The following is a 27,429-nucleotide window of genomic DNA, read 5'->3' as shown; positions in this document are numbered from 1 at the left end:
TTCCAAGTTCTTCCCCGTCGGACAGGGGCTGAGCTTTGCTCTTGTGTACTCAGGCCTAGGCACCCATAAGGAAGGGCAAGAAAACCAAGGCACAAGGACAAGCCAACATGAACTTGGCGGGCCGGAGTGGGCGGGGCAGCCGGGGCGGGGCGGCCGGCGGTGGGAGGGTCGCGTAGACCCGGCTCCGACGCGGAGGGCGGCGCAGGGTCCTCAGAGCGCGTGTGGGCGGCTCGGGCGGCGCCCGCCTCTGCTGTTCGGCCGCGGCCCCGAACCCGCGCGCCCCGGCCCGGCCCCGGGATGCTACTCCGTCCCCGGCGGCCGCCACCGCTCGCGCCCCCCGGGCCGCCGTCGCCAACCAGTCCCGACGCCGACCTGCGGCCGGCCGGGGACGGCCCAGGGACCCCACTCGTGGGTCCCGCCACGCCGGGCGCGCTGGCGGAGCCCGAGTGGCCCCAGTCTCCCGTGTCCCCGGGATCGGCACAGCGCACGCCCTGGAGCGCCCGGGAGACTGAGCTGCTGCTGGGCACGCTGCTGCAGCCGGCTGTGTGGCGCTCGCTACTGCTGGACCGACGCCAGGCGCTGCCCACCTATCGCCGCGTGTCGGCCGCGCTGGCCCGCCAGCAGGTGCGGCGCACGCCAGCGCAGTGCCGCCGCCGCTACAAGTTCCTCAAGGACAAGCTCCGCGACGCCCAGGGCCAGCCGCCCGGGCCCTTCGACGCACAGATCCGCGAGCTCATGGGGCTGCTGGGCGACAACGGGCGCAGGCGGGTCCGCCGCCGCCCCTCCGGGCCTGGACGCCCCCAGCGCGGCCGCCGCCCGGCCCCCGCCGCGCCCGCCCCCGACGAGCCAGGTAAACGAGGGAGGGAGGCTGGGGGAGGGGGAGGAAGCGACGCTCCGGGGTCCGCGACCCACCACGCGCTCCGCTCCCCAGGTGCCGCGCTACAGCCGGCCGCCCGGGACCCAGACGTGGACGCCGACTGCGCGCTCAGGTTCAGCCCGTCCACGCCGAAGTCTGCGGACGCCTGCCGCGCCCCGGGCTCCCCGCCGGCCCCCGCCCAGACCGCTCTCCACACACTCTCCCCGGAACGCGGCCACGCGCCGGGCCCCGCACCGCCGCCGGACCCCGCCTCCGAGGACCCGGACGCGCCGCCCGGCAGCCCAGAGGACCGCGCGCCCCCGCCGGCCGCGGCCCCGTCGCTGAACGCCGCGCTGCTGCAGACCCTGACGCACCTGGGCGACATCGTGGCTGTCCTGGGGCCGCTGCGAGACCAGCTGCTGACCCTGAACCAGCACGTGGAGCAGCTACGTGGCTCCTTCGACCAGACGGTGTCCCTGGCCGTGGGCTTCATCTTGGGCAGTGCGGCTGCAGAGCGGGGAGTCCTGAGGGACCCGCGCGAGTGAGGCCCAGCCGGGCCAACCTCCCTCTGCAGGGCAGAGCCCCCTCGTCTGCCTTGACCCCTTCCTGCAGCCCTTACCCCCACCCAGACCTAGGTACGTTCAATAAAAAGATTGTTTTCCGACTCGACCCTGTGAATGAGTGGTTAGGGCTGTAAAGGTCAGGGCAAGGTTAAAATGCCCGGGGTCCCGGGGAGGGGCTCCGGCTTTCTCCTGAAGTTCTGCCGCCACCCCCGGACTGACACCTATGGGAGCGCAGTCTCCAATGGGTAGGAGTCCCTGTTAGCACCCAGCGTTCTCAGTTCCCCCTCGACCCTGCCCACCAGAAGCTCGGGCGGCTGGGACCGGCGGGGAACGTCTGCCCTCGGCGGGAGGGCTGAGAGGCCAGAGGGGGGAGGGAAAGAAGGTGACTGCGTCCGACCCGCCGGGCACTGGGTGGGCGGGGCGTCCCAAAGTCCTACCTTATCCTAGACAAGTCTGGAACCTCTGGGCTGCACTCGGTCGCTAGCACCTCACAGAGGATCCTAAAGCTCAGCTCCTGGGAAGGCCCCCATCTTGTCCCTGGGGAGGTGGCGGGGCTGGGGTCTAAACATTTAGGCGAGACTGAGGGCAGGGTCCCTGCAAATCCCACAGGACCTGAAGCAAAGCTGCCCTGCGAGCTTTTTCGCAACTGCAGTTCCTGAGCCCTCCCTGGACTGGAGAGTCAGGGTGGGGGAGGGCGGGGTGGCCAGAGGCAAGAATGTAGCCCGAGGCCCTTCACTAGCATGACAATGTGTGCTTAAGCCAGACAATGGCCCCGTTTTACAAGTACGGGAGCCCATCCGGGCCACACGGCCAAGGGGTTTGCCCAGTGGGTGGTCGGCCACAGCCCCTCCCCCACATCCTCTGGGGAGACACCAAATAGGCCCCACCTTTCCCCTGGGCACCTGGGGCAGCCCCTGAGAAGAGGGTCTGTGCCAGGTTCTGGGGCTCTGTGAGACCAAGTAGGGCGCCGTCCGGATGTCACCTCACCTAAGACACCCACCCCCATTCTGCCTTGAGATGGAAAGCCCCCAAGACCTTTTGAATGACCTATGCTTGCAAACAACCCATACCTGTGTGCACACCCTGGGAAGTCATCAGCTAGGGACACTGCACCATGGGGGCCCCAGACTTCTCAAAGTAAAATGAAGAAAGGGCTGAGGACAGAAAATAATTCTTTAACAGGCATGGGGACAGAGCTCTGCCAGCACCCAAGGGGAAGGAAAACACGTTTCTGCTTCCCAGCACACCCCTGTGCTAGTGCCCATGTCCCAGCAAACACCCACATCCTGAGGTCAGGCGCTCAGCTCTGAGCTGAGCTGCCTGCAGACCAGAGGTGCTCCTGGCTTCCCTGCCACTTGTAGTGATGGACACCCCTGCCCTGGCCCTCTTCTCCGGAGTGAGGAGGGGTTTTTGGCTACGTGTTCTAGGGACAGGGGGAGTTAAAAGGCCAATGCTTGTAGCTCCCTTGAGCTCCTTGGCTAGTTTCCTTGGACTTCAAACCTGCCTGCGTTGCCTGAAGCTGCTTCTTCCTCACGCTGCCTGCCAGAGAGGCCTCTCAGACTCCTTTTGTGCCAGGCATCCTGACTCTGCCCTGGTGAGTGGTGGACATCCGGCCCCAGCCCACAACTGACTCTAATAGGGTCCCCAGGGCCACGTCTCAGGCTAGTGCCCCTGTGGCTTGCCAGAGCCCCCTTGGCCAGGAGATCCCGAAGTCCAGCATTACTGCCTGACCCTGCCGAGCTGTGGTTCAGCCAGGTGCATGGCCGCCTCCTGCCACAGCACCATGTCCAGAACATCTTCCTGACCCAGCGTTCCATACCCAGCCCCTGGCACAGCACTCTGCCATGACTGCAGTTGCTGCAGGTCCCTCTGATCCACAGTAACGCTCACTGTTTGCTGCGTGTTTTCTCCTTACCACTACTATTGTTGTTATGCTCCAGTGGAGATAAGGTTTGCCCTTTCGCTTTATTTGTGTATTTTGCATCACGAAGGACCCAGGTGGCACAGATCTGTGGTGCCTGAACCACATCCACCCAGGTAAGTATGCAGGGATTGGGTACTGAGGTGCACCACAACCTTTGCTAAATTTTTTTTTTATTAGAGCATTATAGTTACTCATTGGGCATTTTGATGAAATCATACATACATGGTATTTGATTTCAATCCCTGTTTCTCCACTTTCCTCCCATCCTCTCTCCTCCCCTACTCCTTCCTCTATGCTATTGATCTTCCTTTCACTCTTTATTTGTTTTTGATGGGTCTTCCTATATATACATGAAGGTGAAATTCCCCATGGTATATTTATGTATGCACATGACATGATTTTGTTAAATGCATTCCACATTTCCTCCCCTTTCCCTTCCCTCTTCCCTGCCCCTCAATCTTGTACTCCACTGATCATCCGTCTTTATGGCATCTTACTGCCCCTACTTTTTTACCTTATTTTGTTCTAGTATAACTGTGGTCCACTTTATACTTTGAATACAGCCCTGGCTGCTCTGTCACTGCAATTTAACTTAAAAAATGGACATGCTTCTTTCTCTTCCTCTCTTCCTGCTCCTCCCTAATCTCTCCCCCTCCCTAATCTCAGGGGAAGCAGGATTACCTTTCTTCCCCATCCTAGGCAGAGTTATCTGTCCTGAGTACACACCCACCATAGGAACCAAGTAATCCAGACTTCCGGGATGGTGCCAGAAGATCTCAGAAATTCTGTCTCCCAAATTAGCAAGTGAATTACAACTCCAACCGAGAACACGTGGAATGTACCCTTTGAGTCACCTCTTTAAAAGTCCCCTGTTTTGCTGGTGGGCAGAATCACAGCCTCTATAACAGGAGTCCCCTGTGTTTCTCCTTTGCTAGCAAAGCAATAAGCTTCTTTCTCCTTTTTCTCAAAACCATGTCCTCGTTATTGGATCGGCACTGGGGACAAGGACCGAGTTTTCAGCAACAAACTTGGCACCCCCGACGGGACCCGAGAGCAGCCCCCACTCCAGCCTTCTTGGCAGGTCTGGCACTCCAAGGAACCCCACGTCCATGCTGAGGATTCATGGTGCTGGCGAACTTGCTGAGAGCAGGCGAGGCCTCCCTTGGGACCAGAGGAGCTGTTCCTGTGTGTGAAGGGAGGGACTGAGGGACGTCCCAGCAGCTGCCCATGCTTGGGGATCCCCACCTTCACTCCCTGAATGGTACAGGTGCTCATCATGGTCCACTTTGAGAAAAAGGAAGCTGAACTCAGGAAAGTTGTGACACCCTTGGCCATTTGGTGTGCATGCCAAGACCCTTGATTCCATACACCTGGTTCCTCTCTGTGGGAACGTCTGGTCCCTCTTTCTGGGGATTATCTGTGGCACCACTGATGCAGGAGTCAATGGGTAAGCAGGACTCAAGAACCTAGGGATGTGTATTCCCTTCTGGTCCGTTCTAGGTTCTCATGTGTTTGTTGGCCCTGGATTGGGGAATTTCCTCTGGTTGTCTCTCTGTTGTTTTGCTTGTATCTGCTACTGCCCCTTTTAAGACGTGGCCAGTATTGCATTGATACCATAGGTATTCTCTTGGGAAAGATCTTGGCTGGTCAATTTAAAAGCTCCCATCTGTTGGCCATGGTTTGGGGCCTCTCTGGTTGGTTGTCTCTGTTTCTCTTTTGTACAATCTTGTATTGGAAGTTGGTCTGTCAAAGGTAAAGTGAGTTGAAGAAAGCGCCACCTATAAGTCTGTCTAAGATAATGTTTTACTGTAATGATCCGACTTTTAAATAGCTCTCTAGATGATTATGCAATCTTGCAGTTGGAGTTGATCTGTCAAAGGTAAAGTAAGTGGAAGAAATGTGTACGTGCAGGTCTGTCTGTTTTAAAGTTTCCCGTCTATCAGCCCTGGTTTTGGGATCCTCCCTTGTCTGTTCTTTTGTCTGTTACTGGCCGTTTAAGACATGGGCCATGCTGCATTGATCTTACTGGTAGTATCTTGAGCATGGAGATCTTGGCTGCATGAGCCACCTATAGGGATAAGCCTGTCTAAGAGAAAGAGGGATTGCTGTAACACAATCTGGCCTTTGAATGGTTTTTCTGGATTATTATACAATCTTGATTGAAGTTCATCTGTCAGGGTAAAGTATATGAAAGAGACTCTATATGTACGGACATTCATGCATTTGCATGATAAGTAAGGGGTCTGAACCGTTAGGAATAAAGTTGAAGGTCCACAAGGCACTGCCTCTGGTGTGCAAGGACACCTGGACACCAGAAGAAAGTGTTTAAAAGATCGAAATTCTTTAAACCCATGCCGGCTCTCCCAGCACTGCCCCAGGCAGCCGCAGATCATCTCTCTGTGGGTCGAGGACACCAGCCCTAAGTTGAGGGGCGGGGTGGTCCCATAAAAACTGCCACAGTGAACCTGGCCTCTCCCCTGCCTTCCAGGCCCTTCCGCCCCTGGGGCATGGAGGCTGCTGGCCACAGGGTGTGGCAGCAGGTTCTATAGCACTGTCAGGTTGTGACTGGCCACAGGACTGAACTCCCCTTTTAAGATCTGACAGGACAACCCATTTGGCCAGGGAATAGTCCTCACTGGGGCAAAACAGTTCTTGCTATAACGGTGTCCCCTCCAACTAAATGCCTGGGGAGACGTAGAATAAATAACTCGCCCAGAAAAGAAAAAGACAGAAACTAAGGTAAACCTTGTTTTGTAGGCAGCCTCTGCAAAGGGATCTCAAGAAAACCTAAAGAAAAGGATGGAAGGGCCTCCTCCATTGTGTAGCAATATGTCTGGTGACAGTGGGGGACTCAAAGTTGATGGCATTGTGATGATGATGTTGGAGACAGGTCAGGCTCAGAAACATCCTGTGCTCCAACCCCTTGAATGCAACCTGGGAGAAGAAAAGATTAGGGCACAGTTTTTAAATATGCCGGATTGTCCAGCCCTCTCCTGGGATGAAGTTTGTTATGTAAATTAAATGCACAGATAACATTCATAAGGTCTGTTTCAGAATATGAATTTAATAAAGGGTCCAAAATTAGAAGATTAAAGAAAAGTTATAAGTATGAAAATATATTCACAACACAAAATTAGAAGGTAAAGAAATGAGAAATGTTTCTGGATAAGAAAGTATTTTGTCTTGGGCTAAAGTCCAAGATGAAAAAGGGCAAAACAGGCAAAAAAAAATTGTGAATGTTTAAGTAACTCACAGAAGGTTTGTGGAAGGTGAATCCCAAAAAGTTTGTGTTTGTGATTAAATTGGCTATAATTAGTATAGCTAAAGTTATTTGAACTTTAATGTACTAATATGAAACGAAGTCCGAAATATCTGCTCTTATCAAGATAATTTTCTTGTATTTGTTAGGTTTTATTACTAGGGGAGACTGCTAAAGGAATCAGGGTTTGTGCCTGTTAAAGTCTTAAAAGATCACTTTGTAACCGTTATTTAGGTTATAACAATATAGTTCACACCCTAAATATATGCAAATAGGTATACACATGCATCTGAGAACTGTATCTCTCTAAGTCTATTAAATGAAAGTTTATGTAAGTTTACCGGCAAGATGACCAGTAAGTGCTCTTTTTTATACATTGTATCTGGCATAGAAGGGCCACACTGTCGTTTGAAGACCTGTCTCATATCTGTTTGCTTCAACTAAGTCAATTTCTGATCATTAACACTGTTTTCTAAATGTATAAGAGATTTAAGGCTACCCTTTTGATTTTTGCTAATCCATGCAGACCTGTGATTATTGTTACTATACACTCTGGATTCTAAATTGTACTTTAAAAGTTAAACTTAGTTAAATATAAAGCTTAGGGGAGCATTTTGCCAATTGATGTTCTCCAAACTAAAATTATCTGCAGCAAAATCTTGGATTTGTATAGAAATAACAAATTTGGTTCTTATTTATTCATGTCATTTGATGTTTTATAACTGGATAAAGTAACCTCTTGTCAATAAGTTATATATATACAGTTTTGTGTTACTCTTCACACTGGAATTGGAATTTAACTGCATTTTTGGAAGATAATAAGGAGAGCCTGATCTGTTTAAAGGTGAAATTGTAAAATATGGAAGCATGTGCCACTCGTTCCACTAAATAAAGTTTATAAGCTCTCTTAGCCTTTGACTCAGGTTTCAGATGTGATGTATTGTGTTATTTCGGAAGAGCCCAGCCTCACCTGAGGTAAGGCTCTGCCTCCCACCTTACTCCACGTAAAATTGACTCTAATATAGGCTACACTTCAGCTCATTTAAAGTTGTGTTCAAAAGATTGATTTTTATTTAGCTTTTTTTTTCTATTAACTTATTTTTATATGGTGCTGAGGATCAAACCCAATGCCTTGTAAGTGCTAGACAAATGCTCTACCACTGAGCCACAATCCCAGCCCAAGATTGATTTTTGTTGTGAAGATTACTGTTATCTCAAACAGGGAATATAATATATAACTAAGTAAAGGTTCAAGATCATAAAGGTGATTTTGTATTTTCTTGTAAACTTTATAATTGTTGCTTGTTAGTGTTTTGCAGAAATACTGCTTAAAAAATTTTTTTAAAAAAAGGTTAACTTAAGTTAATAAGCCATCACCTTACAAGACAGGTAGTATATAATGTTGTCTTCAGTACTAATACTAACCCCAATTAAATGAAAGAGGTATCTGTAAATTTATAGATATTAAAATTATAACCTGTTATTCCCTCTTTAAGCCTGGAAAAACTGGCTTGCTGGGTGTTTAAAACCAAAAACTTGGAGACCAAAGTCCAGGAAGTAAAAGGGTCAAGGAAAAAGCAGTCAGCATTTTGGCCCTTGCCCTCTGTGGTCAGCCAGGATGCAGAGAATGATGGACCCCCTCTCTGGGTCCTGAAACTCTTGAGTCACCCAATCTGCTGATCAGTGAGATCCAGAGGACCCTAGAGAACAGTAAGCCAATCAGCGCACGTTCTGCAAAGAGGAGGGTCACTGGAAAGCAAATGTCCCTGAGGCTTCCAAGAGAAGCCACGTATTGTCAGCCAGACCCCCACCCGTCCTGAGAAGTGGCACCACGGGTAGAGGGAAGACAAAGGAGCCAGGTGGCTTCACCCACATCCCCAACAGTGACCTCTGAGGAATCTCAGCTGCTCTTAAAAGTAGATAGGAACAAGGTCGGTTTTAACCCACCTGGTCTAAAACACCCAGCAGGAGAGTATAGCCTGAGCATAGTCCTACATGGACATTGAAAACGAAAAACAACTTAACATGTACCCTCGTGTCAGCCCTACCAAAAGTAAGTAAAGCTGGAGGCTATAACGGAAGGGTTCTTGGTTCTTGTGTGAGAGTGCCTAATAATGACCAAGAGTTGCAAATTTGTCCTGAGTTAATTTGAATCTGATTTCATAGACCTACAAATCTTTCTAACCCCCTAAATTGATGAACTTGATCTGTTTTTCACTGATAAGGTTGTGAATTACTGTCCTCATGGTTTTCAGAGACTGGCTGAAATACTAATTGCTTTTGTGCTAATTATTTACAAAAAAAAAAAAAAAGAAAGAAAAGAAAAGCAATGCTTTGCTGCCTCTACTATTGTCTTAGCCCGATCCCTGCGCTATGCATGCCTTGTCCGGTCACCTCCACCTGCCACTGTGGACCTCTGGACTGCTCTGATGCTGAGTACCCCTAACTCTCCATGCCCCACCTGATAGAGAACAAGGACTTTGGGTTACTTCTCCCAAACTCGCTCCCTTTCAGAAGGAAGCAGTTTGGAAACATTGTTGCCCACTCTTCCATAGGAATGGAATGTAGAAATTGACAGTGTGGAATGTGACCTTGGTCCAGTTTATGCTTTGAATACAGCCCTGGCTGCTCTGTCACTGCAATTTAATTTTTAAAATGGACATGCTTCTTTCTCTTCCTCTCTCCCTGCCCTCCCTAATCTCGGGGGAAGCAGGATTACCTTTCTTCCCCATCCTAGACAGGCTTATCTGTCCTGAGTACACACCCACCACAGGAACCAAGCAGTCCAGACTTCAGGGATGGTACCAGAAGATCTCAGAAATGACTACCTCCCAAACTAACAAGTGAGTTACAACTCCAGACAACACAAGGAATGTAGCCTTGTCATCTCTTTAAAAACCCCCTGTTCCTGCTGGTGGGCAGAATCACAGCCTCTGGAACAGGAGTCCTCTGTGTTCCTCCTTTGATAGTGAAGCAGTAAACCTTTTTCCCTTTTTTCAAAACCACATCCTTGTTATTGGATTGGCGTCGGGGACTTGTTTATTTTATTCAGAGACAGGGTCTTGCTGAGTTGCTTAGGCCCTTCCTAAGTAGCTGAGACTGGCTGATTCTCTTGCCTTGGCCTCGCAAGCCTCTGGGATTACAAGCGTGCACCGCCGCGCTCTGACCTCTTCTCACTCTGGATAATGGTGTCTGCAAAGAACACATCCCTAGCTTTCTGCGAAACCTGGCTTGGGCGGCTTTCCTGCTCACTCCAGTATTCTGAGGCCATTCTGCCTTCACCCACCACGCTGCCCACTGGGGCTGCCACCTCATCACCCCATCTTTCCTGATCTCTAGTGAAGCCTTTACTTGCTGTTCTTCCACCTTTTAACAGAAGGTGGCGCCACCAAGGCAGGGCCTCACTCTCCCTCACCTGTCTCTACTCCAGTCCCTTCCCAGGCCTCAGACAGATGCAGCCCTCCTTCCCCACCGTGGGCAGCTGGCGATCGTGAGCTTGGACTTGTCTTCAGCAGATTTTCCACGTGCTCTTCTTGCTGGTGGGCTTTTCCACTGGCACCGTGGGGTCTCATCAGTTTCCTGCCTTGTCCAGGGTGCGCACTCCTCGTTTTCTGAGGCCTCTGTTGTCATCTGTTCTTCATGGTCCTGTGAATCATCTGACAGCGGGTCTTATCCAGACTGTTCCAGGGGGCAGGACCAATCCCGTTTTCTGGCTCTGTCTCCTACCAGAGGCTTCCCACAAATGTCCCTTACTTGCAGGCTTTCCTGGGAGGACTGCCTTCAACAGTCCTGGCTAAGTGTCTGACGAGGTCCAGGCCCCGTGTCCCTTGCTGGTCCCAGGCCTCGGCCTCTCGATGGTGCTCCTCAAGCTGGCTTCCACAGCTGCTTCCACCAAGACGAGCGCTCCTTCCTTGGCCCCTCCTGTAACCCGTCGGACATGCTCCCGGACTCTGAGGTCCTCTGTCCTCTCGGTACAGACCTGTGCACGCTCCTGCCGTCATCCCTGTCACCATCCTCTGGTGGGGGCACTGCCCGCCCCCAGGTTTTCGAAGTGGCGGGCTCTCCTACACTCCCCAACGTCTGGGTTCCCGTGGGTTCTCACAGTAGCCGGCACTGGCCTCCAGCGAGGGAGGGTGGGTGACATGCCTGGGGCCACATCAGGACTGGGACTCCCGGTCACAGCTCCCTGGGTACGTCCTCGGCCGCGGGTTCCCGTGTGTCCTGGGAGGAGCCCGCAGGCTGTAATGGTATCTTCGTAGCTCAGCAGGAACCCATCAGGCTCAATGCCTCTGGGTCGCCACCTGCAGACCTGGGTTTTTATCCCTGATCCATGCAGAGGCTCTGGCCAGAGGTGGCCAGCTAACTGCCTCACCTCCTGAGGAGCCTCTCAGCTGCCTGGGTTCCGTTTCCCTCTTGCCTGCCAGTTTCCAAGAGTCCATACCGAGTTCCACCAGAACCCTTCCTGCACCTCCGGGAAGGGGTGCAGCTGGCCCAAGATGAGCAGACATAAGGCAGCCTCTCCCCAGATGGCCACTAGGGGCTCTGCCCCCACAGAATCCCACCCACAGGGGGTCTCTTCCCAGACTGGCCAGCTGGTGTGGGGTCAGCCCACACTGCCCCCACCCACATCTTTCCCCTCCACCAGGAGCCGGAACTAGCAGCCCAAGAGCTCTGATCACAAGGAGGGAGGGGGCCTTGAGGGCAGAGGGTGCAGAGGGTACAAGGGCAGGTGGGGGTGGGTCTGGGTGCGGGCCGTGGTCAGTGTGCGATCCAATCATGTGGTTGACCGAGGCAGGGCCACCGAATTGTCCTTTTCTCCTAGGAGGAGGGGGCCACGTGGGGCTATGGTGTGGTGAGACCTGGCAGCCTGGGGGGGCGGGCAGCTCTGGGGAGTCCATGGTTCCTTGGGCAGGTCGTGGCAGGACAGGCAAGGAGCCGCTGGTCCGACGAGTGCAGGCTCGGGACCTGGGCCTGGGTTGTTGCAGGGGAGTCTGGCTTTGGCGCATGGAGGGAGCGGGTGCTGCCGGACCCCGCAAGTCCTGCAGCGGACTTGGGAACATGGGCTTGTGCGTTTGGCTGCTCCTTCTAACAGCGCCCCGCCCCGGGCAGGTGCGCGTATGCGGAGCAGGCTGCGAGGTCCGCGGGTGCACCCTTCCGAGAGGGGCAGGGCTGCGGTCTGGGCCTGGAGATCAGCGTCCAGCCCCGGGCGGTAGGGGTGGGGTCAGGGGCTGCACCGCCCTCTGTGGGGCGCAGGTCCCAGAACCGGAAGGGGCCGCTGAGGAGCCAAGCCAGAAGCTGAGGCAGGGGTGCGTTTCAGCAGCCACGGGTGCAGAGAGGGGCTGTTCTCGGGAGCTGTCCCAGCTGGGTGTAGCTGACCGCTGGGGCGAGCAAGGGACCAACCCCGGCAGCAGCGAGGGGGCGGGACTGTGTGCCCGGCTGCGTGGAGGCAGGTCCCCTTCGGACCGGGTGCGGGATACCGACGGCGTCGCAGAGCTGGTGTGGAGGCAGCGTGCAGGCAAAGATCTCATCGGAGAGATTAGAAACGAAGGGGCCGCACGGTGGCGCTCGCCTCGTAATCCCAGCTCCTGGGGAGGCTGTCGAGGATCCCAAGTTCCAGGTCAGCCTGGGTAGTTCAGACCCTGTCTCAAAATAAAGAGCTGGGGATGTAGCCCAGTGGTAAGGCGCCCCTGGGTTCAGTCACCCCGCAAGGAAGGAAAAAAGTACATTTTTCAAAGTGAGGGAACGATTTACGATTCTCAGGGCTTTGGGGCGCAAAGCCTGATAATTCCGGGGTGTCCTGCTGAAGGAGTGCCATGACCTTTTCCTGGAGCACTGAGAGGCTGGGATGGGGCTTGCCTTTGTCCTGCTGACCCGCCACCCGGGGGCAGCCTCGCTCTGGGGCCACTTTCCAGGGAACGAGTGGAGCACCCTTGGAGCACCGGTGGCCACACGCGGCGGAGGGGCTCTCTGTGGCCCCCGCCCAGGACCACCTGGAAACGTCCCACAGACCTTATGGCAGTGATGCCAGTCCCCTTTCCCGGAGAACCGAGGGACTAGTCTGTAGCACAGTCTCTGGAGGTGAAGCCAGGCGGCCTCACCACCCTTCCTCCCAGAGGCTGCGTCCCAAGATCCTCAGCGAGCGCCTGGCCAGCCTCCGCTTCAGGGACGGAACCCTGCGGTCTGGTCTCGGTGGAGGAAGGCGGCTGGCGGCAGTGGTGCAGTCCCAGCTCCAACCCTTCACCTGTGGCCCAGGGTCAGCGCAGGTCAGCCCTGGGTCCAGTGGGCCTCCCCGCCCTCCGGCTTCCCAGCTCCAGAAGCTCACGGGCGGGGTCAGGGCGTTAATCCTGGGTGGGGCCGGCGCCGGCACCCCCGGAGCCAGAGCCTCGGACTGAAGCTAGTCTGCGTGGAGGCGGACTGGGGCCGGTTTCCGCGTTGCTGCCCAGCCTTGGGCCCACCGGCCAGCGAACTTGGTCCCACGAGCACGTGCGACCAGCGCGTGTCCCAGAGGTGGACTCAGCGCATAGGCTTGGGGTCGGAAGTTCTTAAGGTCGCACGGGATGAACCCAAGAGGCTCAGGCTCCGTCCCCAATCTCAGCGACAGCAGTTGGTGGCCCCTGTCATTCCTGCTTGGAAGCTGATGAAGGACTGTTCACCTTGAGCAGACAGCCAGACAGGGCAGACTTGGAGCCGCCCAGAGGCTGGACACTGGATTCTGGACACTGGTCTAGCTTGTTGCAGTGATTGTGAATATCTGCCCAGCTTGACAGGCTGCCTGGATATGTGCCATGGCCAATGCACCCCATCTTGCCAAACAACACTCCAGGTGTGCACACCTACCTGTCACCTCCAGGTTGGAGGGGGAAGGGGCTCCAGAATCAACCTCAGGAACTGGGGTGGGAGGGAACACTCCTCAGGTTCCAGCAGCCTGAACCAAGGGTTGTGTAGAGAGATGAAAGCATATAACTAGTCCCTCTGTGCCACACCTCCACCGCTGCCCCAGCCGGCCCGGAGCCTGGGAGGTGTGAACAGCCTCCTTTGTGCTGGGAATGGAAGGCAATTAGGTGCTACTTATCTGTGGGATCTGCAGCCCCTATCCCACCTCTCCCTGAGCTTATAAATGCAGCCCCAGCCAAATTCCCGCATTTGGCCATCAGGGCTGCACCATCCTCTCCAGAGTCCCGTGGGTGGTCCCGCCATTGGCCATGCCTCCCTCCTCTCTGCCTGGTGGTTTCAAGCTCTCCCCTGGCTTTGGTTCAGTGGACTGGCTCTCCCACAGCAGCCGCTCTGTGCCCACTCTCACCTCCAGGCCTGCTGAAGTCTCTTGGGCCAGACTTCCTGGCCAGGCCAGGCATCTAGCATCCAGAAAGATCATTCTTCAGACCAGTCTCTACCAGAGCCGGTTGCTGGTAAGACCCTTGGGAGGCCTTCCCAGATGGGGCTGGGAGGACTCAGGGGCGGGGAAGGCCTGTACACCCTGCCTGTCCCTCTGTACGAGGCAGGGGTTGGGGCAGTCCTAGAGGGACTGGAGGTCGAGATCTTGCCTACATCCTGTGAGTGAGTGCCATCCCTGGAAGCCAACAGCCATGCAGGAGATCTTCCTTCTGCCTTCCCTTGCCCTCCCCACCTCTCCCAGACAAGCTGGGCCTTTGGCTCACCTCGCCCATTCCCAGTTCCTCCAGGGCCCTGGTGTGTGTTGTGTTTCTTTTGTGGGATGAAACACAGGGCCTCACACATGCTAGGCAAGCATTCTGCACTGAGCCTCGTCTCCAGTCCTTTTTAAACTTCTTTATTTTGAGACAGAGCCTTGGTCGGGTGTACCCATGCTACACTGCAGTCTGTGTTTTGTGAGGGCCTGACCCAGGCGGCTCCGTTTTGGTGCTAGGTAGCAGAGACTCAGCATGCACATGCACACATATGTGTCTGCTTTTCTCCTCCTCCAGAGTTGGGTTTTTATGGACCTCCCCCCCCCCTTTTTTTTTTCCCTGTTTTTGGCCAAAAACTCAGCACCAATCTGCTAAGTGGCCACAAGGAAGCCGGGTGGAGGTGTTTTAGTTTGCTGAGTCAGTCAAAAAGTGCCTCAGACTCCACAGAAATAGACTTCTTACAGTCCTGGAGGCTGGAATCCAAACCACAGTGTGTGGGCCCTTTCCCCCAAGGTGGCACCTGGCTTCTCCTCCAGGCACAGCCTGACCTCTGTCCCTGGACGTCCCTTCTATGTCTTCATGTAAGGACACTGACCAGATTGGGCTGCGGCGCTCCCAGAAGCTCCTCTGACCTTGGCCATCATCGAAGGTCCAGTCTTCAGAATTGGTTGCACGGAGTCGGCTTCGGGGTGGGGTTTGGGGAGGCATGGCTGTGCAAACAGAGGAAGGGTTTTCCTGTGACTGCCATCTCTGGGGACTTGGTGTTTGAAGGGAAGGCTCTCACAGTGGCCTGCTCCCACTCTTCCAGGGACAAGGGACAAGCTGGGGCCACCTTGCCTTGCTTTGCCAAGCCCTTGGTGCCTGCCCCACCTGATGGACCTCCTCCACAGCCTCCCCTGAACACAAGAGTATGCAAAGAGCAGAGGGCGGGAAGCCTCTGGGTCAGGGAGAGCCCTGGGGCTGGAGCTGCTCTGGGGACGGGCCTGGTGTGTCCTCGGGTCTCTGGGAGGAATGTGGCGAGGCTGCTGACGAGAGGCACTGAACCTGAGTGAGAGCCCTCGGCTGCACTGCACCTGCTTGGAGGGTCTGCTCAGGAGGGTGGCTCCGTGTGCAGAGTGCTCAGGACACAGAGAGGCTCCCCACCCCCAGTTCGGGGTGTCCGGTGCCTGACCCACCCCAGGTGCCCTAATGAGAGGAGAAGCGTGGCCCTGTGTGGCAGTCTCCTGTGGGACACAGTGAAAGGTGGGCAAGAGTGACCCATGGAGTAGCGACAAGAACCGAGTCCCCTACTTACGCCCCTCCCACCCTAGGTAGCTCAGGCCCCCCACACTGAACTGCCGACGAGGGGACCACAGTGCTTCTGACTGCTTTGTCACCCAGCCACTCCTCTCTGGTCCCCACGCCTCACAAAGCCTGGGAGGCCAGGGTGGGCTGCTGGTCTGTGCAGAGCTCACCGCCCTCCCAGCCTGACCATGGAGTAGCGCTTTCAGGCTTGGCGGACCCCGTGCCCCACCTTCCTCCCCAGGGTTGAGCAGGGAGCCAGACCCCACGCGGGCCCCCCACACTCTCACAGCCTTCACCTCGGTGCAGCTCAGTGCCTTGGAGGGCACCTTCCAGCACCACCAGTACCTGGGCCCACTGGAACGGAGGAGGCTAGCCCAGGAGGTGCGGCTGTCAGAGGCCCAGGTAAGGTGGAGGCCCAGGAGGGGTCCTGGGGCAGGGGCCTCTTATCTTCCAGCTCTGAGCTTGTTTTTTCTGTAGATAAAAACATGGTTTCAGAATCGCCGAATGAAGCACAAACACCAGACTCGGGACTCTGCTGAATGTCCCCTTGCCCAGGCCCCAGAGAGCCCTGGTCTGGGGCCTGCAGCTGCAGTGCCCACAGACATCCTGGCCTGAGCCCCAGGCACTGGTGCTGCCCCCTGGCTGCTTCTGGGGTCTCTGCACCACGGAACAAGCTCCCCTGACTTCTGTGTGGGCTGTGTGCCGAGGTCAGCCTCTGACGTACCTCGCAGGCTTTGGGGGCCACCTGCACACCTGGAACCAGCCGTGTCTGCAGCACTCTGGTGCCCGCACATGCTGCTGGAGCCCAGGGACACCTTTTGAGGAAGCATGAGGCTCAGGCCCTCACGGCAGTGTGTGACCATCTGGCAGCTGCTCACCATTGATGTTCACCACACAGTGGCCCCAACCGGTAACTGGCCTTGGACACTGTCCTGTCCACAGGTGGGGCTTCAACCCTGGCCACACAAGATCCTGAGAACTTAGAGCTGAAGGAGTTTTGTATTCTGTGTTTTCTTTGTGGGGTGGGGGTCTCACTAGGCTGCCCAGGATGATCCTGAACCCCTGGACTCATGGGATCCTCCCACCTGGGCCTCCCAAGTGCTGAGTTCTTAGATGTGCCACCGCACCCAGCTCTGAAGACGCTATAAGGCTACCCCTTTGCTGGAGATCTCTGCAAGCGTGGGTTCAGGATCAGCTGACGTCAGAGAACGAGGTCAGACGCTAGAAGTGGGTTGGTGATGTGGAAGGCTATCAGCAGATGAAAGGAACAGTTATTCAATAAAAGGTGTTGGAGAAACTGGTTTTCTGGCTGGCAAAAAATACAGGTTTTAAGGTTTGTGTGTGAAAAGGAGCCTTGGAAGGAGAGGAAGGTGCCGTGTCCAGCCCTGGGCCTGGGTGTGGCAGTGCCACCTGGACCTGCAGGGCCTCTGCTCAGGAACCCTGGACACCTCCCCTTCCTGGATCCAGCCGATGTCCTCACACCCTTCTCCTGCATTGGGACCTTGCCCCCACACAGGCCAGCCTCTGACAACAGAAGCAAGGGACACAGGTGGGGGGGGGGGCGGTTGATGCAGATGGCAGAAGATGGCAGACAATGCCTGCAGGACAGGAGCAGCAGGGGGGCCAGAGCAGGGCCCAGCAGGAAAGGGCAGCAGGGGACAGAGAGGGACGTCAGGGATGGGATCAAGTGGCTCTCTTCAGTACCAGGTGGGCGCCTGCCCAGCCCCCAGGTGGGGAACTCCTCTGTCTCAGGGCCGGCATGACCCCAGGCTGACACTCAGAGCAATCAAAACCGAGCAGGGTGACTGCTGGGTCTGGGTGTGGGCCTCCGTGTTTGCACTTTTCTTCCAGATTTTCTTCTGAAATTATCCTAGGAAGGTGCTGGGAAGGGCTGCCTGGACCAGCTTCTTCCATGGCCGAGTCCGTCCTGAACCTGAGGGTGCCAGCGGAAGGAGGTCCCTTAGTGGGGTGCCCTCTGGCCTGACGGCTGTGTGGGTCTGGGCTGGGAAGTCGGGCCTCCCAGGCCTCCCCAGGCTACAGGCCCTGCCCCTCCACAGAAAGCCGCGGCCGAGGGCGGGCCGCAGGCTCCCACACCCGTTCCCCACCATGTGAGGGGGTGCTGTTTCCCCTACTCCTGAAGCATCCACAGGCCCCTGGGGACAGTCGGCTTTCAAGGGTCCCACGGAGACATCTGAAAGACTGAGGGGGTCCGAGGCCCCCTTCTGGGGGCAACAGGACGTGACTGCTTGTGCAGGGAGGGTCTCTTGGGGGCTGCCAGCATGGTCCGGGACCTTCTACCCAGAAGCCCCTCTGCCTGTGGGGACCTTTCCCCTCCCCACACCCAGTCTGCACCTGAGGAGGGAGATACCAGCTGCGAGACCAAGGACAAGCTGGGGCCCAGCCTGGGCAGGCTACCAGTGGAGAGAGGGGGCCCTTTGTTGGGCTGATTCTCAAAATGAAAACCCAGCAGCCTTCCAAGACAAGGGCCCAGACTCGGGGACCTGGCTGGAGGGAGAGTCCTCTTGAGAGTGACAGTGGACATCACTGTTCACACTGATTCCATTTTTCTGCACCAGGGAGTTAAGGCCACAGGCAGGCTGGGGAGCCGCTGCTCCTGGGCTCTCCTGCCCAGCCTCAGCCTCCCTGGGCGCCGGCCTTCAGAGAGGGGGCGCCAGACCTGCGCCTGGCCTCTCCGCCCTGCCAGACCCCTGGGGATCGTTTCCTTGTTAATCAGGGTCCCGGGACACGGGACACGCTTGGACGAGCGATGGAGGAAAGCAGCACAACACAACAGCTCCGTTGGGACTTTTATTTCTTGTTCGTTGGCCACACGGATGAGCCCCACTGAAACCCGCCTCACGACATTTCTGCCTGCTGTTTCATGCTCAACGTGCTGGGCATGGAACCCAGGGCCTTGCTCTGCCAGGCACGCCCCCGCCGAGGCACACCCCTAGCCCAGCCTTACTGACATTTCTGATGAGAAATATGGAAGGGTCAGAAAGCAGCAAAACCTGGACCCAGCGCCCAGGACCCCTGGCTGGCACTTTGTCTCCTCCAGTGTCAGACCCACCGCCATCCTCCTGTGTGCAAAGCAAGACCACTTCTTGTGCTTTTCCACCTGTAGAGAAGTTTCCAGATGAGTCCTGGGTACCAACCCCACCCAGGTCCCAAGAAGGACGGCCTTGCCCCACCCGGCAGCCCAAACCCAAGCTAGCAGGGTGCAGGGCACATAGGAAAGCCCACCCATGCTGCCCTTGCCCTTCCACGCTTGCCTGCCTCTCCCCAGGAGGAGGGCAGCAAAGCCCAGCTGGATCCGGTGGGAAGGAGGCAGGGGCTGGCAGGATGCAGGGGTCCGGGGCCGGCTGGGGAGCACTCACCGCCCCATTTTCCCATGCCCTATACCTCTTTAGGCCAGATCCTCAAAGAAGTATATGCATAGGAAAAAGGAACGGCGAGACTTCTGACTTCTGCCGAGGTAGCTCTTCACCCCTGGGGGCTGTCCACCAGGAAGGGCCGTGCGAAGCCAGCCGTGGGCAGCTGCTGACCAAGGCCCACCACCCTGCGCTGAGGAGGGCCCGGTCAGCTGACAGTGTCCCCAGAAGTGGGCTGAGCCTTACCTGGTGCAAACCCCTGATTGCTGGGTCCTTGGTGGCCAGGGAGAGGGGCGGAGGATTCCTCTGCTGTGCGGTGGCGCCCGGCTGCTGCCCGGCCCCAGAGCCCCATTTATGCACGGCAGAGACCTTGGCCAGCAGCTATCCCATGTGGTCAGAGGGCTGCTCTGTGCCAAGGACCCCGTCCCACCCCCGCACCTGCAAGGCTGGGGCACAAAGACCTGCTCTGAGCAGGCGAGTGGGCGGGTGGGCAGCCAGGCCCCCGGGCCGGGGCTGCTGGCTCAGGAGCTGGGATGGGGCCAGCCCTGGCTGGCTGCCCCGCAACACTTATCTCACAATGTTGCTGCTGCTTGCGTCAGGGGCCCAGAACATGCACACGGGGGAGAATCACTCATCCAGGAAGGGGGGTATCTCCCGTTCACGGGCTGCCCAGCTCTGGGACAGCAGCACCTACAGCTGGCTCTGCTGGACACCAGGCTGCAAGGACCTCAGACTCAACCAGCATGCCATGGCTGCCCTTCTGGGCACAGAGCCCCAGATCCCTGCTTCTGAGCCTCTGGTGGCCTCTATCCTCAGGGTCAGGTGGATGGACGTTGGTCCCAGAGAGCCTTCCTGGGGCCACAGGCTCTCCTCCCAGAGCCCCTGGGGTTGCAGGGCAGGGCTCTGCAGCCTCAGGGGCAAGAGCATAGGGCCAGCATGGGAAAGGCACCACAGAGACAGTGGACCAAAGACCCCAGGCTGCCCCACAGGAACCTCACAGACAGACGCTCCGCACCAGACCGAAGGCCCTCAGGCAGGACCAAGCTCCCCTTTGGCACAAGGAGAGACCCCAGAAAGGCCCTGCCCTTGGAGGGGGCTGTGAGCCCTGGCCAGTGTTGTCTCCCCAGGACCTGGGGCAGGGGTGCAGCTGGGGAACAAGGCCCAGGGCTCCTTGCTGCCCGTCTCGGCCTCACCTGAGAGCCAGAGTGCATGTGTGGCACAGACACAAGCAGAGACACAGACCCAGTGAGGCACTTAGACACCCACATCCTGCCCGGCCGAGTAGCTCAGCTCCAGCGAGGTGAGGAGTAGATGCTTGGTCAGTGCTGGCCAGAGCTAGGGGACAGCTGGCTCTGAGTCTGTGTGTGACCTGCTTCCACGTATCTGGGCTGGCCTGTTCTCACCTCCTCTTACGCAGGACTCCATGGGCAGGGGAGGGCAGACTGCCCACAGGTTTGGGGCACACCAGGTAAGAGCCAGGCAGGAGGCCAACAGGACAGGGAGGGCAGGGACAGCCTGGGCTGCCCTGGGGATGGGGTGGGAGGAACCCCTGGACTAGGGGATGATGGCTGGTCCCTCGGTTTGTCCCCACATCCCCCGCCTGGTGCACACGCTGGCCCAGCTCAGGCCTGGAGGGCCCAGGGTGGTGTTTGGGTTCCTTGAATGGCTGGGCCCATATGTCCTGGGCTGGACCAAGGGCCAGCTGGGGAGGTGCAGGAGGGGCACAGTCCCAGGACTGGAGCAGGCTCACAGCCCCCCAGTCTCAGGATCGGTGGGCACTCTCCTAAGTCTGCACCTGAAGAGAGAGTTCCGACTACCCGACAGGGCCCTGTCCCCCTGAGGCCCCTGCGCTGGCTCCCCCCATGGAAGTTGCCTCTGGGCTGCCCTGTCCTCCCTGACCTCGGGCTCTTCCACAGGGTAGAGGTGAGAAGAGGAAAGACAGAGACAGAGAGATAGAGACAGAGGGATGAGCAAGACAGAGACAGAAAAACTAGAGAGGCAAAGTCAGAGAAAGACAGAGATAGACACAGAGAGTCCAAGAGACGGGGCCAGAGAGACAGATAGAGACAGAGATAGAGAAAAAAGAGAGACCAAGAGACAGTCAGAGATAACTAGAGCTCCAGAGTCAGAGAGACAGAGTCAGAGGGAGAAATGGAGACAGAGAGACAGAGACAGACAGACTACGAGAGGGGACAGAGAGACAGAGACAGAGGGCAGCAGATGAGAACAGGCCCTGGACTGTTCTAGAACACCACCCACCAAATCCTGTACTCAGAAACTGACCCCTGCTCCTTCCAGGGGGTTAAAGGTCTGACGAGTAGTTGTGGTCGGCAGCCCAGCCGTGAGGACGCGGCCCCTCTGGAGAGGGCAGCGAGGCTGCCGGCCTGGCCTGGTCCCCGTGGAGCCTTGCAAACAGACCCACTGTCTGTTTTCTCCCAAGACACGGCAGCCACCCAAGGTCTGGGGGCAGGGGCACTGTGGAGGTCGCTTCAGGAGGCAGCCTCTCTGGCTGCCTTGTGGTAAGCAGTCAGAGAGAGGTGGCAGCTGAGGGACCAAGAGACTAGGTAGAGGAGCTTCCAGTCCCAGCCTGGCCTTCCCGGCCACCACCCCTGCAGGGCCCTGCGACCTTCGGGGTCTCAGCTCCTCTCGAGTGCTTGCTTCGTGCGTTTGGTGAGATGAAGGGAAGTGCTTAGGAGCCCTGGGTTCCTGAGAGCTGAGGCCAGGAGGGCCACCAGCAGGTGGACTTGGGCTTCCCTGCCAGCTCATCCATCCCCCACCCTCTCCTTGCGCCTCTGTGGCTCCCCAGTGCTTTGAATGAAACCCAAACCTGCGAGCAGGGGTGTGAGGTCAGAGGGCCATCAGCCCAGCTCCCACGTGTCCCGTGACCCCCACGCAGAGCATGGCAGGAGCAGCGTGACAGGGACAGGATGCAGGTGGGCAGTCCAGGGGCGGCCCCACCCAAGGCTGCCACGGGTGTCCTTCCTGCCATCCCGTCGGTCTGGGCCCCCAGGCTGACAGCCCGCCCCCGGAAGACCCCAGAGTTCTGGCAAGCACAGCCAGGTGGCCTGCGCTGGTCCCTCTTGCACAGGAGGCCGGCTCAGGAGGCCCCAAGGGGTGGGGCCCTGCTGCCAAGTCCTGGGCTCCATGCTCCCCAGCGGTGGCCCCCCCATGTCCAAGCATCCTGGGCCAGCCTCCCTCTGCTTAGAGGACAGAGTATCCTTGTGGGCCTGGAAGGACGTGCCTGGCACAGAGCTGGCGAGTGATAAGGGTGGCCTTGGGGTGGCCCCATCCCTCCTTCGCGCTTCCTCTGGGGTGAGTGGGGTGGGTGGGGGTGCGGCCATCCTCCAGCAGGTCGGGCTGCAGCCTCCAAGGGCAGCCCTGCCAGCCAACTGTCCTTCCCAGAGAGGGGACGGCTCCCTGCACCACAGCCCGGGTCTGCACTGTGCAGTGAGGCACCCCAGCCTCCCCCAAGCCTCCCCCCACCAGCACACCCCGCACCCCTGCCTGGGTCCAGCACCCTTGGAGACACAGTCATTCATCTGAATTAAGACCCCCTGCCCTCTCGTCCCCAGGGCCAGCTCACGGCTGTGCTGGGCAGGCTGCTGCTCCTGGCTAGTGTCCCCACCTGTTGGAAGAAATGGCACAGCCCCCTCGGAATCTTCTAAACTGAACCGGGGTCATCCCGGGGCCTGGCAGTCCCTTTCCCAGACATATGTCCGAAGGGAACGAAGTCACTGGACCCCAGAAAGACTTAACAAGATGCCCTCAGGAGGGGCCTCCTGTCCACAGAGGAGTCCCTGGAAAGCATGGGGTCACGGGAGGAACACCCTGGTGTCACCCAGAGTGACCATCGGGTGTAGGTGGCTGCCGGGGCCTCGTGTCTACAGAGGGCAGACTGCATTTGTGAAGCCCCCGCGGCTGGATGCTGGAGGCCATTCACCGACAGCTGCAGATTCCATCTCAACAAAACATAAAGTAGAAACAGCCCAGAGGCACAGGCTCGCACAGAGACTGCCCAGCTCAAGAGGCCCTTCCAGTAGAACCCAGGACACAGTCAGACCCACGTCTCAAAGTAACGTGGGTCACTTCTCAGCTCAGTGAAATACAGGGGCAAACGGGTGGGACTCATGAGCAAATCATGGAGAAGAGTTAGACAATTAGCAAAGGGTTTGGGACTGAGTTAGTGGTGAGTGCAGAAAACAGTGTGAAAACAAGCAAACGAAACCAGGATGACAGCTAACTCCAGAGAAAACTCAGGTGTGGTCAGCACTTGCATGATCTTCATCATGCAAACATAAACTATCACTCTGATCAAATAAATGGCCGAGCCACATCGGTAAGTTTGGTGGTGAAGAGTCTGTGAGTCTTCCGGGCCCAGTGAAGGGAAGTTAAATGCTCATTTTCCACAACTGAAATATAAATAAGAATCTATAAAAAATACACAAAAATCACCATTCTTCGTCTGGGATTTGAATTTCACTGGGAGTTGGATTCTCACTTGCTAAATCTGATGGCCCTGCACCCAGTGTTCAGAGAGGACCTGACTTGGAGACGGGAGCCAGGAGGGGAAGGGAAGGGCGCCCGTGGAGAGGTCTCAATGGGCAGTGGTGCCAGAGCACTTGGAGGGGTGACCCCGCTGGCCCTGCCCAGTTCCAGGGCTGCGTTTCAAGGCTGGGCCCGCGACTCCTCCGGGAGGCAATCTCAGCCTCTCGATATCTCCTCCTCTCCCACACCCACCCCGCCGGATCCGACACACGCGGGCCCTGGGAACACTCCCTCCAAGGTCGCGGGTGTGTGGCCTCCAAGACCTGCCCCGGGAGGACCGTGGCCGCACTGTCCAGACTGCTGACCTGGCTGCCCGTCACAGGGGAGCTCTGGCCCTGGGCTGCCTGGGGAGCACCTGCACACATGTTCACATACGCAGATCTGAACACCACACACACACACACGCACACGCCACACACACCACACACGCCACACCACACACACCACACACACCACACACACACACACCACACACACCACACACACCATACCACACCACACCACACACACACTACACACCCACCCACCACACCACACCACACACACCACACACACCACACACCACACACACCACACACACCACACCACACCACATACACCACACACACATACCACACCACACCACACACACTACACACACCACACCACACCACACACACCACACACACACTACACACACCACACACACCACACCACACCACACCACACACACACACACCACACACACCACACACACCATACCACACCACACACCACACACACACTACACACCCACCCACCACACCACACCACACACACACACCACACACACCACACACACACCACACACACCACACCACACCACATACACACACACACATACCACACCACACCACACACACTACACACACCACACCACACCACACACACCACACACACACTACACACACACACCACACACACCACACCACACCACACACCACACACACACTACACACCCACCCACCACACCACACCACACACACACCACACACACCACACACACCACACACACCACACCACACGCACCACACACACACACACCACACACATCACACACACCATACCACACCACACACCACACACACACTACACACCCACCCACCACACCACACCACACACACACCACACACACCACACACACACCACACACACCACACCACACCACATACACCACACACACATACCACACCACACCACACACACTACACATACCACACCACACCACACACACCACACACACACTACACACACACACCACACACACACTACACACTCACCCACCACACCACACCACACACACACCACACACACCACACACACCACACCACACCACATACACCACACACACATACCACACCACACCACACACACTACACACACCACACACACCACACCACACGCACCACACACACACACACCACACACACCACACACACCATACCACACCACACACCACACACACACTACACACACCACACCACACCACACACACCACACACACACCACACACACACACCACACACACCACACACCACACCACACCACATACACCACACACACATACCACACCACACCACACACACTACACACACCACACCACACACACACACCACACACACACTACACACACACCACACACACCACACACACACCACACCACACACCACACACACACTACACACCCACCCACCACACCACACCAGCACACACACCACACACACCACACACACCACACCACACACACACTACACGCACACTACACACCCACCCACCACACCACACACACACACACACACACACGCCACACACACCACACCACACCACACACACACACACACGCCACACACACCACACACACCACACCACACCACACCACACACACGCACACACACGCCACACACGCCACACACACCACACCACACATACCACACACACTACACACACCACACACACACACCACACACACACACACACACAACACACACCACACACACACCACACACACACACTACACACACCACACCACACCACACACACCACACACACACACTACACACACCACACCACACCACACACACACCACACACACCACACCCACCACACACACACACTACACACACACACACACACATGCACGTACACAGATCTGAACACACACACACACACGTGCGCGCGCCCGCGGCCCCCTTCCCTGTACCCCTGCCTCTACTCCAGACTCCACACACGTCCAGCCCCAGGGCTCCAGCCCAGCATGGTCACTGTTGTCTACTCTTGGGGACTAAGGGCCTCTTTCTTGCTCTGGAGGGACTGAGTTTCCCCGGCGTGGTGAGGGACCACCCTTAGGCCCCTCCTGGTCCCCATTCCTTCAGGTCCGTGGATCCTTGGCCAGCTGGACAGGGAGGGCACCCTGGGTTGGCCACAGAGGTGCGTCCTCCCTGGGGTTCCCGCTCAGGCCTGCCTGGACAGCGCTGTGCCTGTGAGGCCTGGTCCCGTGTCCCATCTGCTGAGGGGCAAGCAGGAGGGAGCCGCAGGGCCAAGAGCCAGTCCGTCAGCACCAACGCTGCTGCTCCCGCTGGGTCCCCGGGAGAGCCGCCCCTCCTGGCCAGTGGAGAAGCTGCCTAGCCTGATTGGGCTGGGGGATCTTGGGAGACCCCCAGCTGAGGCGTCATCTCCCCAGGGTCCCCAGGCCATGCAGCTCTCGGGGTGGGAAAGGCCGAATGGACCCTTGTCCTGAGGTGGGGTCAGAGCCTGGCTGCTGGTGGACTTAGGAGTGATGCCCCCAAAAGGGACAGGACAGCAAGAACTTGGGACACCTGACCTTCTCCAAGTTGACCCAGCTCCAGGGCCACAGAGAAGAGGGCAGGTGCCCGACACCTTCTGGAGGGTCAGAGACACCAGGGCTGTGCAGGGCTGCGGGGTCCATGCTGTGTGCCTGTGCCTGAGCACATTTGGTGGGGTGGTGGGCGCACCGGTGAGTGAGGGGCTTGGGCTTGGGCTCGGGGCACGGCATGAGCACTAGGTGGTGGACCTGTGGCTGGGTCAGGGTAGGTGGTGAAGGGCGTGCCCCACCCTGCCGCCCGCAGTCTGTGTCAATACATGTCAAGTCCAGGAGACGGTGGAGGGTGGGTGAGGGAACCAAGGAGTGAGGGGAAACTGGCAGGTCTGGGGCAGAGGAGGGCCAGTCAGGCCCCTCCTGACAATCTGGCTGAGCTGGCCCTGGGCACAGAAGGCAGGCACAGCTGGACTGCTGACTGGCCTGCAGCCCATTCTTGGGGTGAGCCCCTGGGAGTGCAGGGCCCAAAGCTGTGTGTGATGTGCAGGGTGCAAGCTGGCTCAGGGTGCCAGCACCATGGGACCGGGGGCACAGCCCACCCCACCGACTGTCTTCACCCTCCTGGCCCCTCCTGACCCCTGATGGACTGAGAGCGTGAAGCAGCCTGGGGACCAAAGACCCTGATAATGGGGCTCACCCTGCCAGGGTCTGGCTTGACCCCCATCTCCCAGCCACTGTGCTCTGTCTTCATGGGTGAGGTCAGCATTATACCAGGGGCAGAGCTGACGCTGAGAGGTCATTGTCCACAGAACCCGGTCCCATGGATGGCTCTTTGAGGGAATTTTTATATTTCCTTCCTTCCTTCCTTCCTTCCTTCCTTCCTTCCTTCCTTCCTTCCTTCCTTCCTTCCTTCCTTCCTCCTCCCTCCCTCCCTCCCTCCCTTCCCTCCCTCCCTCCCTCCCTCCCTCCCTCCCTTCCTTCCTCCCTTCCTTCCTTCCTTCCTTCCTTCCTTCCCGGTACTGGGGATGGAACCCAGGGCCTTGTGCGTGTAATGCAAGCACTTGACCAACTGAGTGATCTCCCCAGCCCTGTATTTTCTTTTTAAGCATGGATGTCCCTTTCAGAGCTATGAAAATGGACTTCAGACATGTGGGGACAGAAACAGCAGGACCCTGGAAGGCTTGTCTGGG

The 27,429-nt window shown here is 57.2% G+C and overlaps 2 protein-coding genes across 2 annotated transcripts; both read left to right on the top strand.

Annotated features, from left to right (window-relative positions):
- Positions 1-297: 297 nt before the first annotated feature.
- UTF1 (undifferentiated embryonic cell transcription factor 1) lies at positions 298-1,401 on the top strand (the record flags this gene model as incomplete). The annotated part of the gene is made up of 2 exons (XM_079136119.1): positions 298-850; positions 932-1,401. The coding sequence occupies 2 exons, from the start codon at positions 298-300 to the stop codon at positions 1,399-1,401; spliced, it is 1,023 nt and encodes a 340-aa protein (XP_078992245.1).
- Positions 1,402-12,607: 11,206 nt separating this feature from the next.
- VENTX (VENT homeobox) lies at positions 12,608-16,737 on the top strand. The gene is made up of 3 exons (XM_079138425.1): positions 12,608-14,114; positions 15,771-15,931; positions 16,007-16,737. The coding sequence occupies exons 1-3, from the start codon at positions 13,805-13,807 to the stop codon at positions 16,142-16,144; spliced, it is 609 nt and encodes a 202-aa protein (XP_078994551.1). The 5' UTR covers positions 12,608-13,804; the 3' UTR covers positions 16,145-16,737.
- The last annotated feature ends 10,692 nt before the right edge of the window (positions 16,738-27,429 follow it).

The sequence above is a fragment of the Sciurus vulgaris genome, assembly GCF_902686455.1.
Source record: "Sciurus vulgaris genome assembly, chromosome: 4".
Lineage (NCBI taxonomy): Eukaryota > Metazoa > Chordata > Mammalia > Rodentia > Sciuridae > Sciurus > Sciurus vulgaris.
Note: the sequence above shows the minus strand (reverse complement) of the source record. Positions and strands in the feature narration are given on the sequence as shown.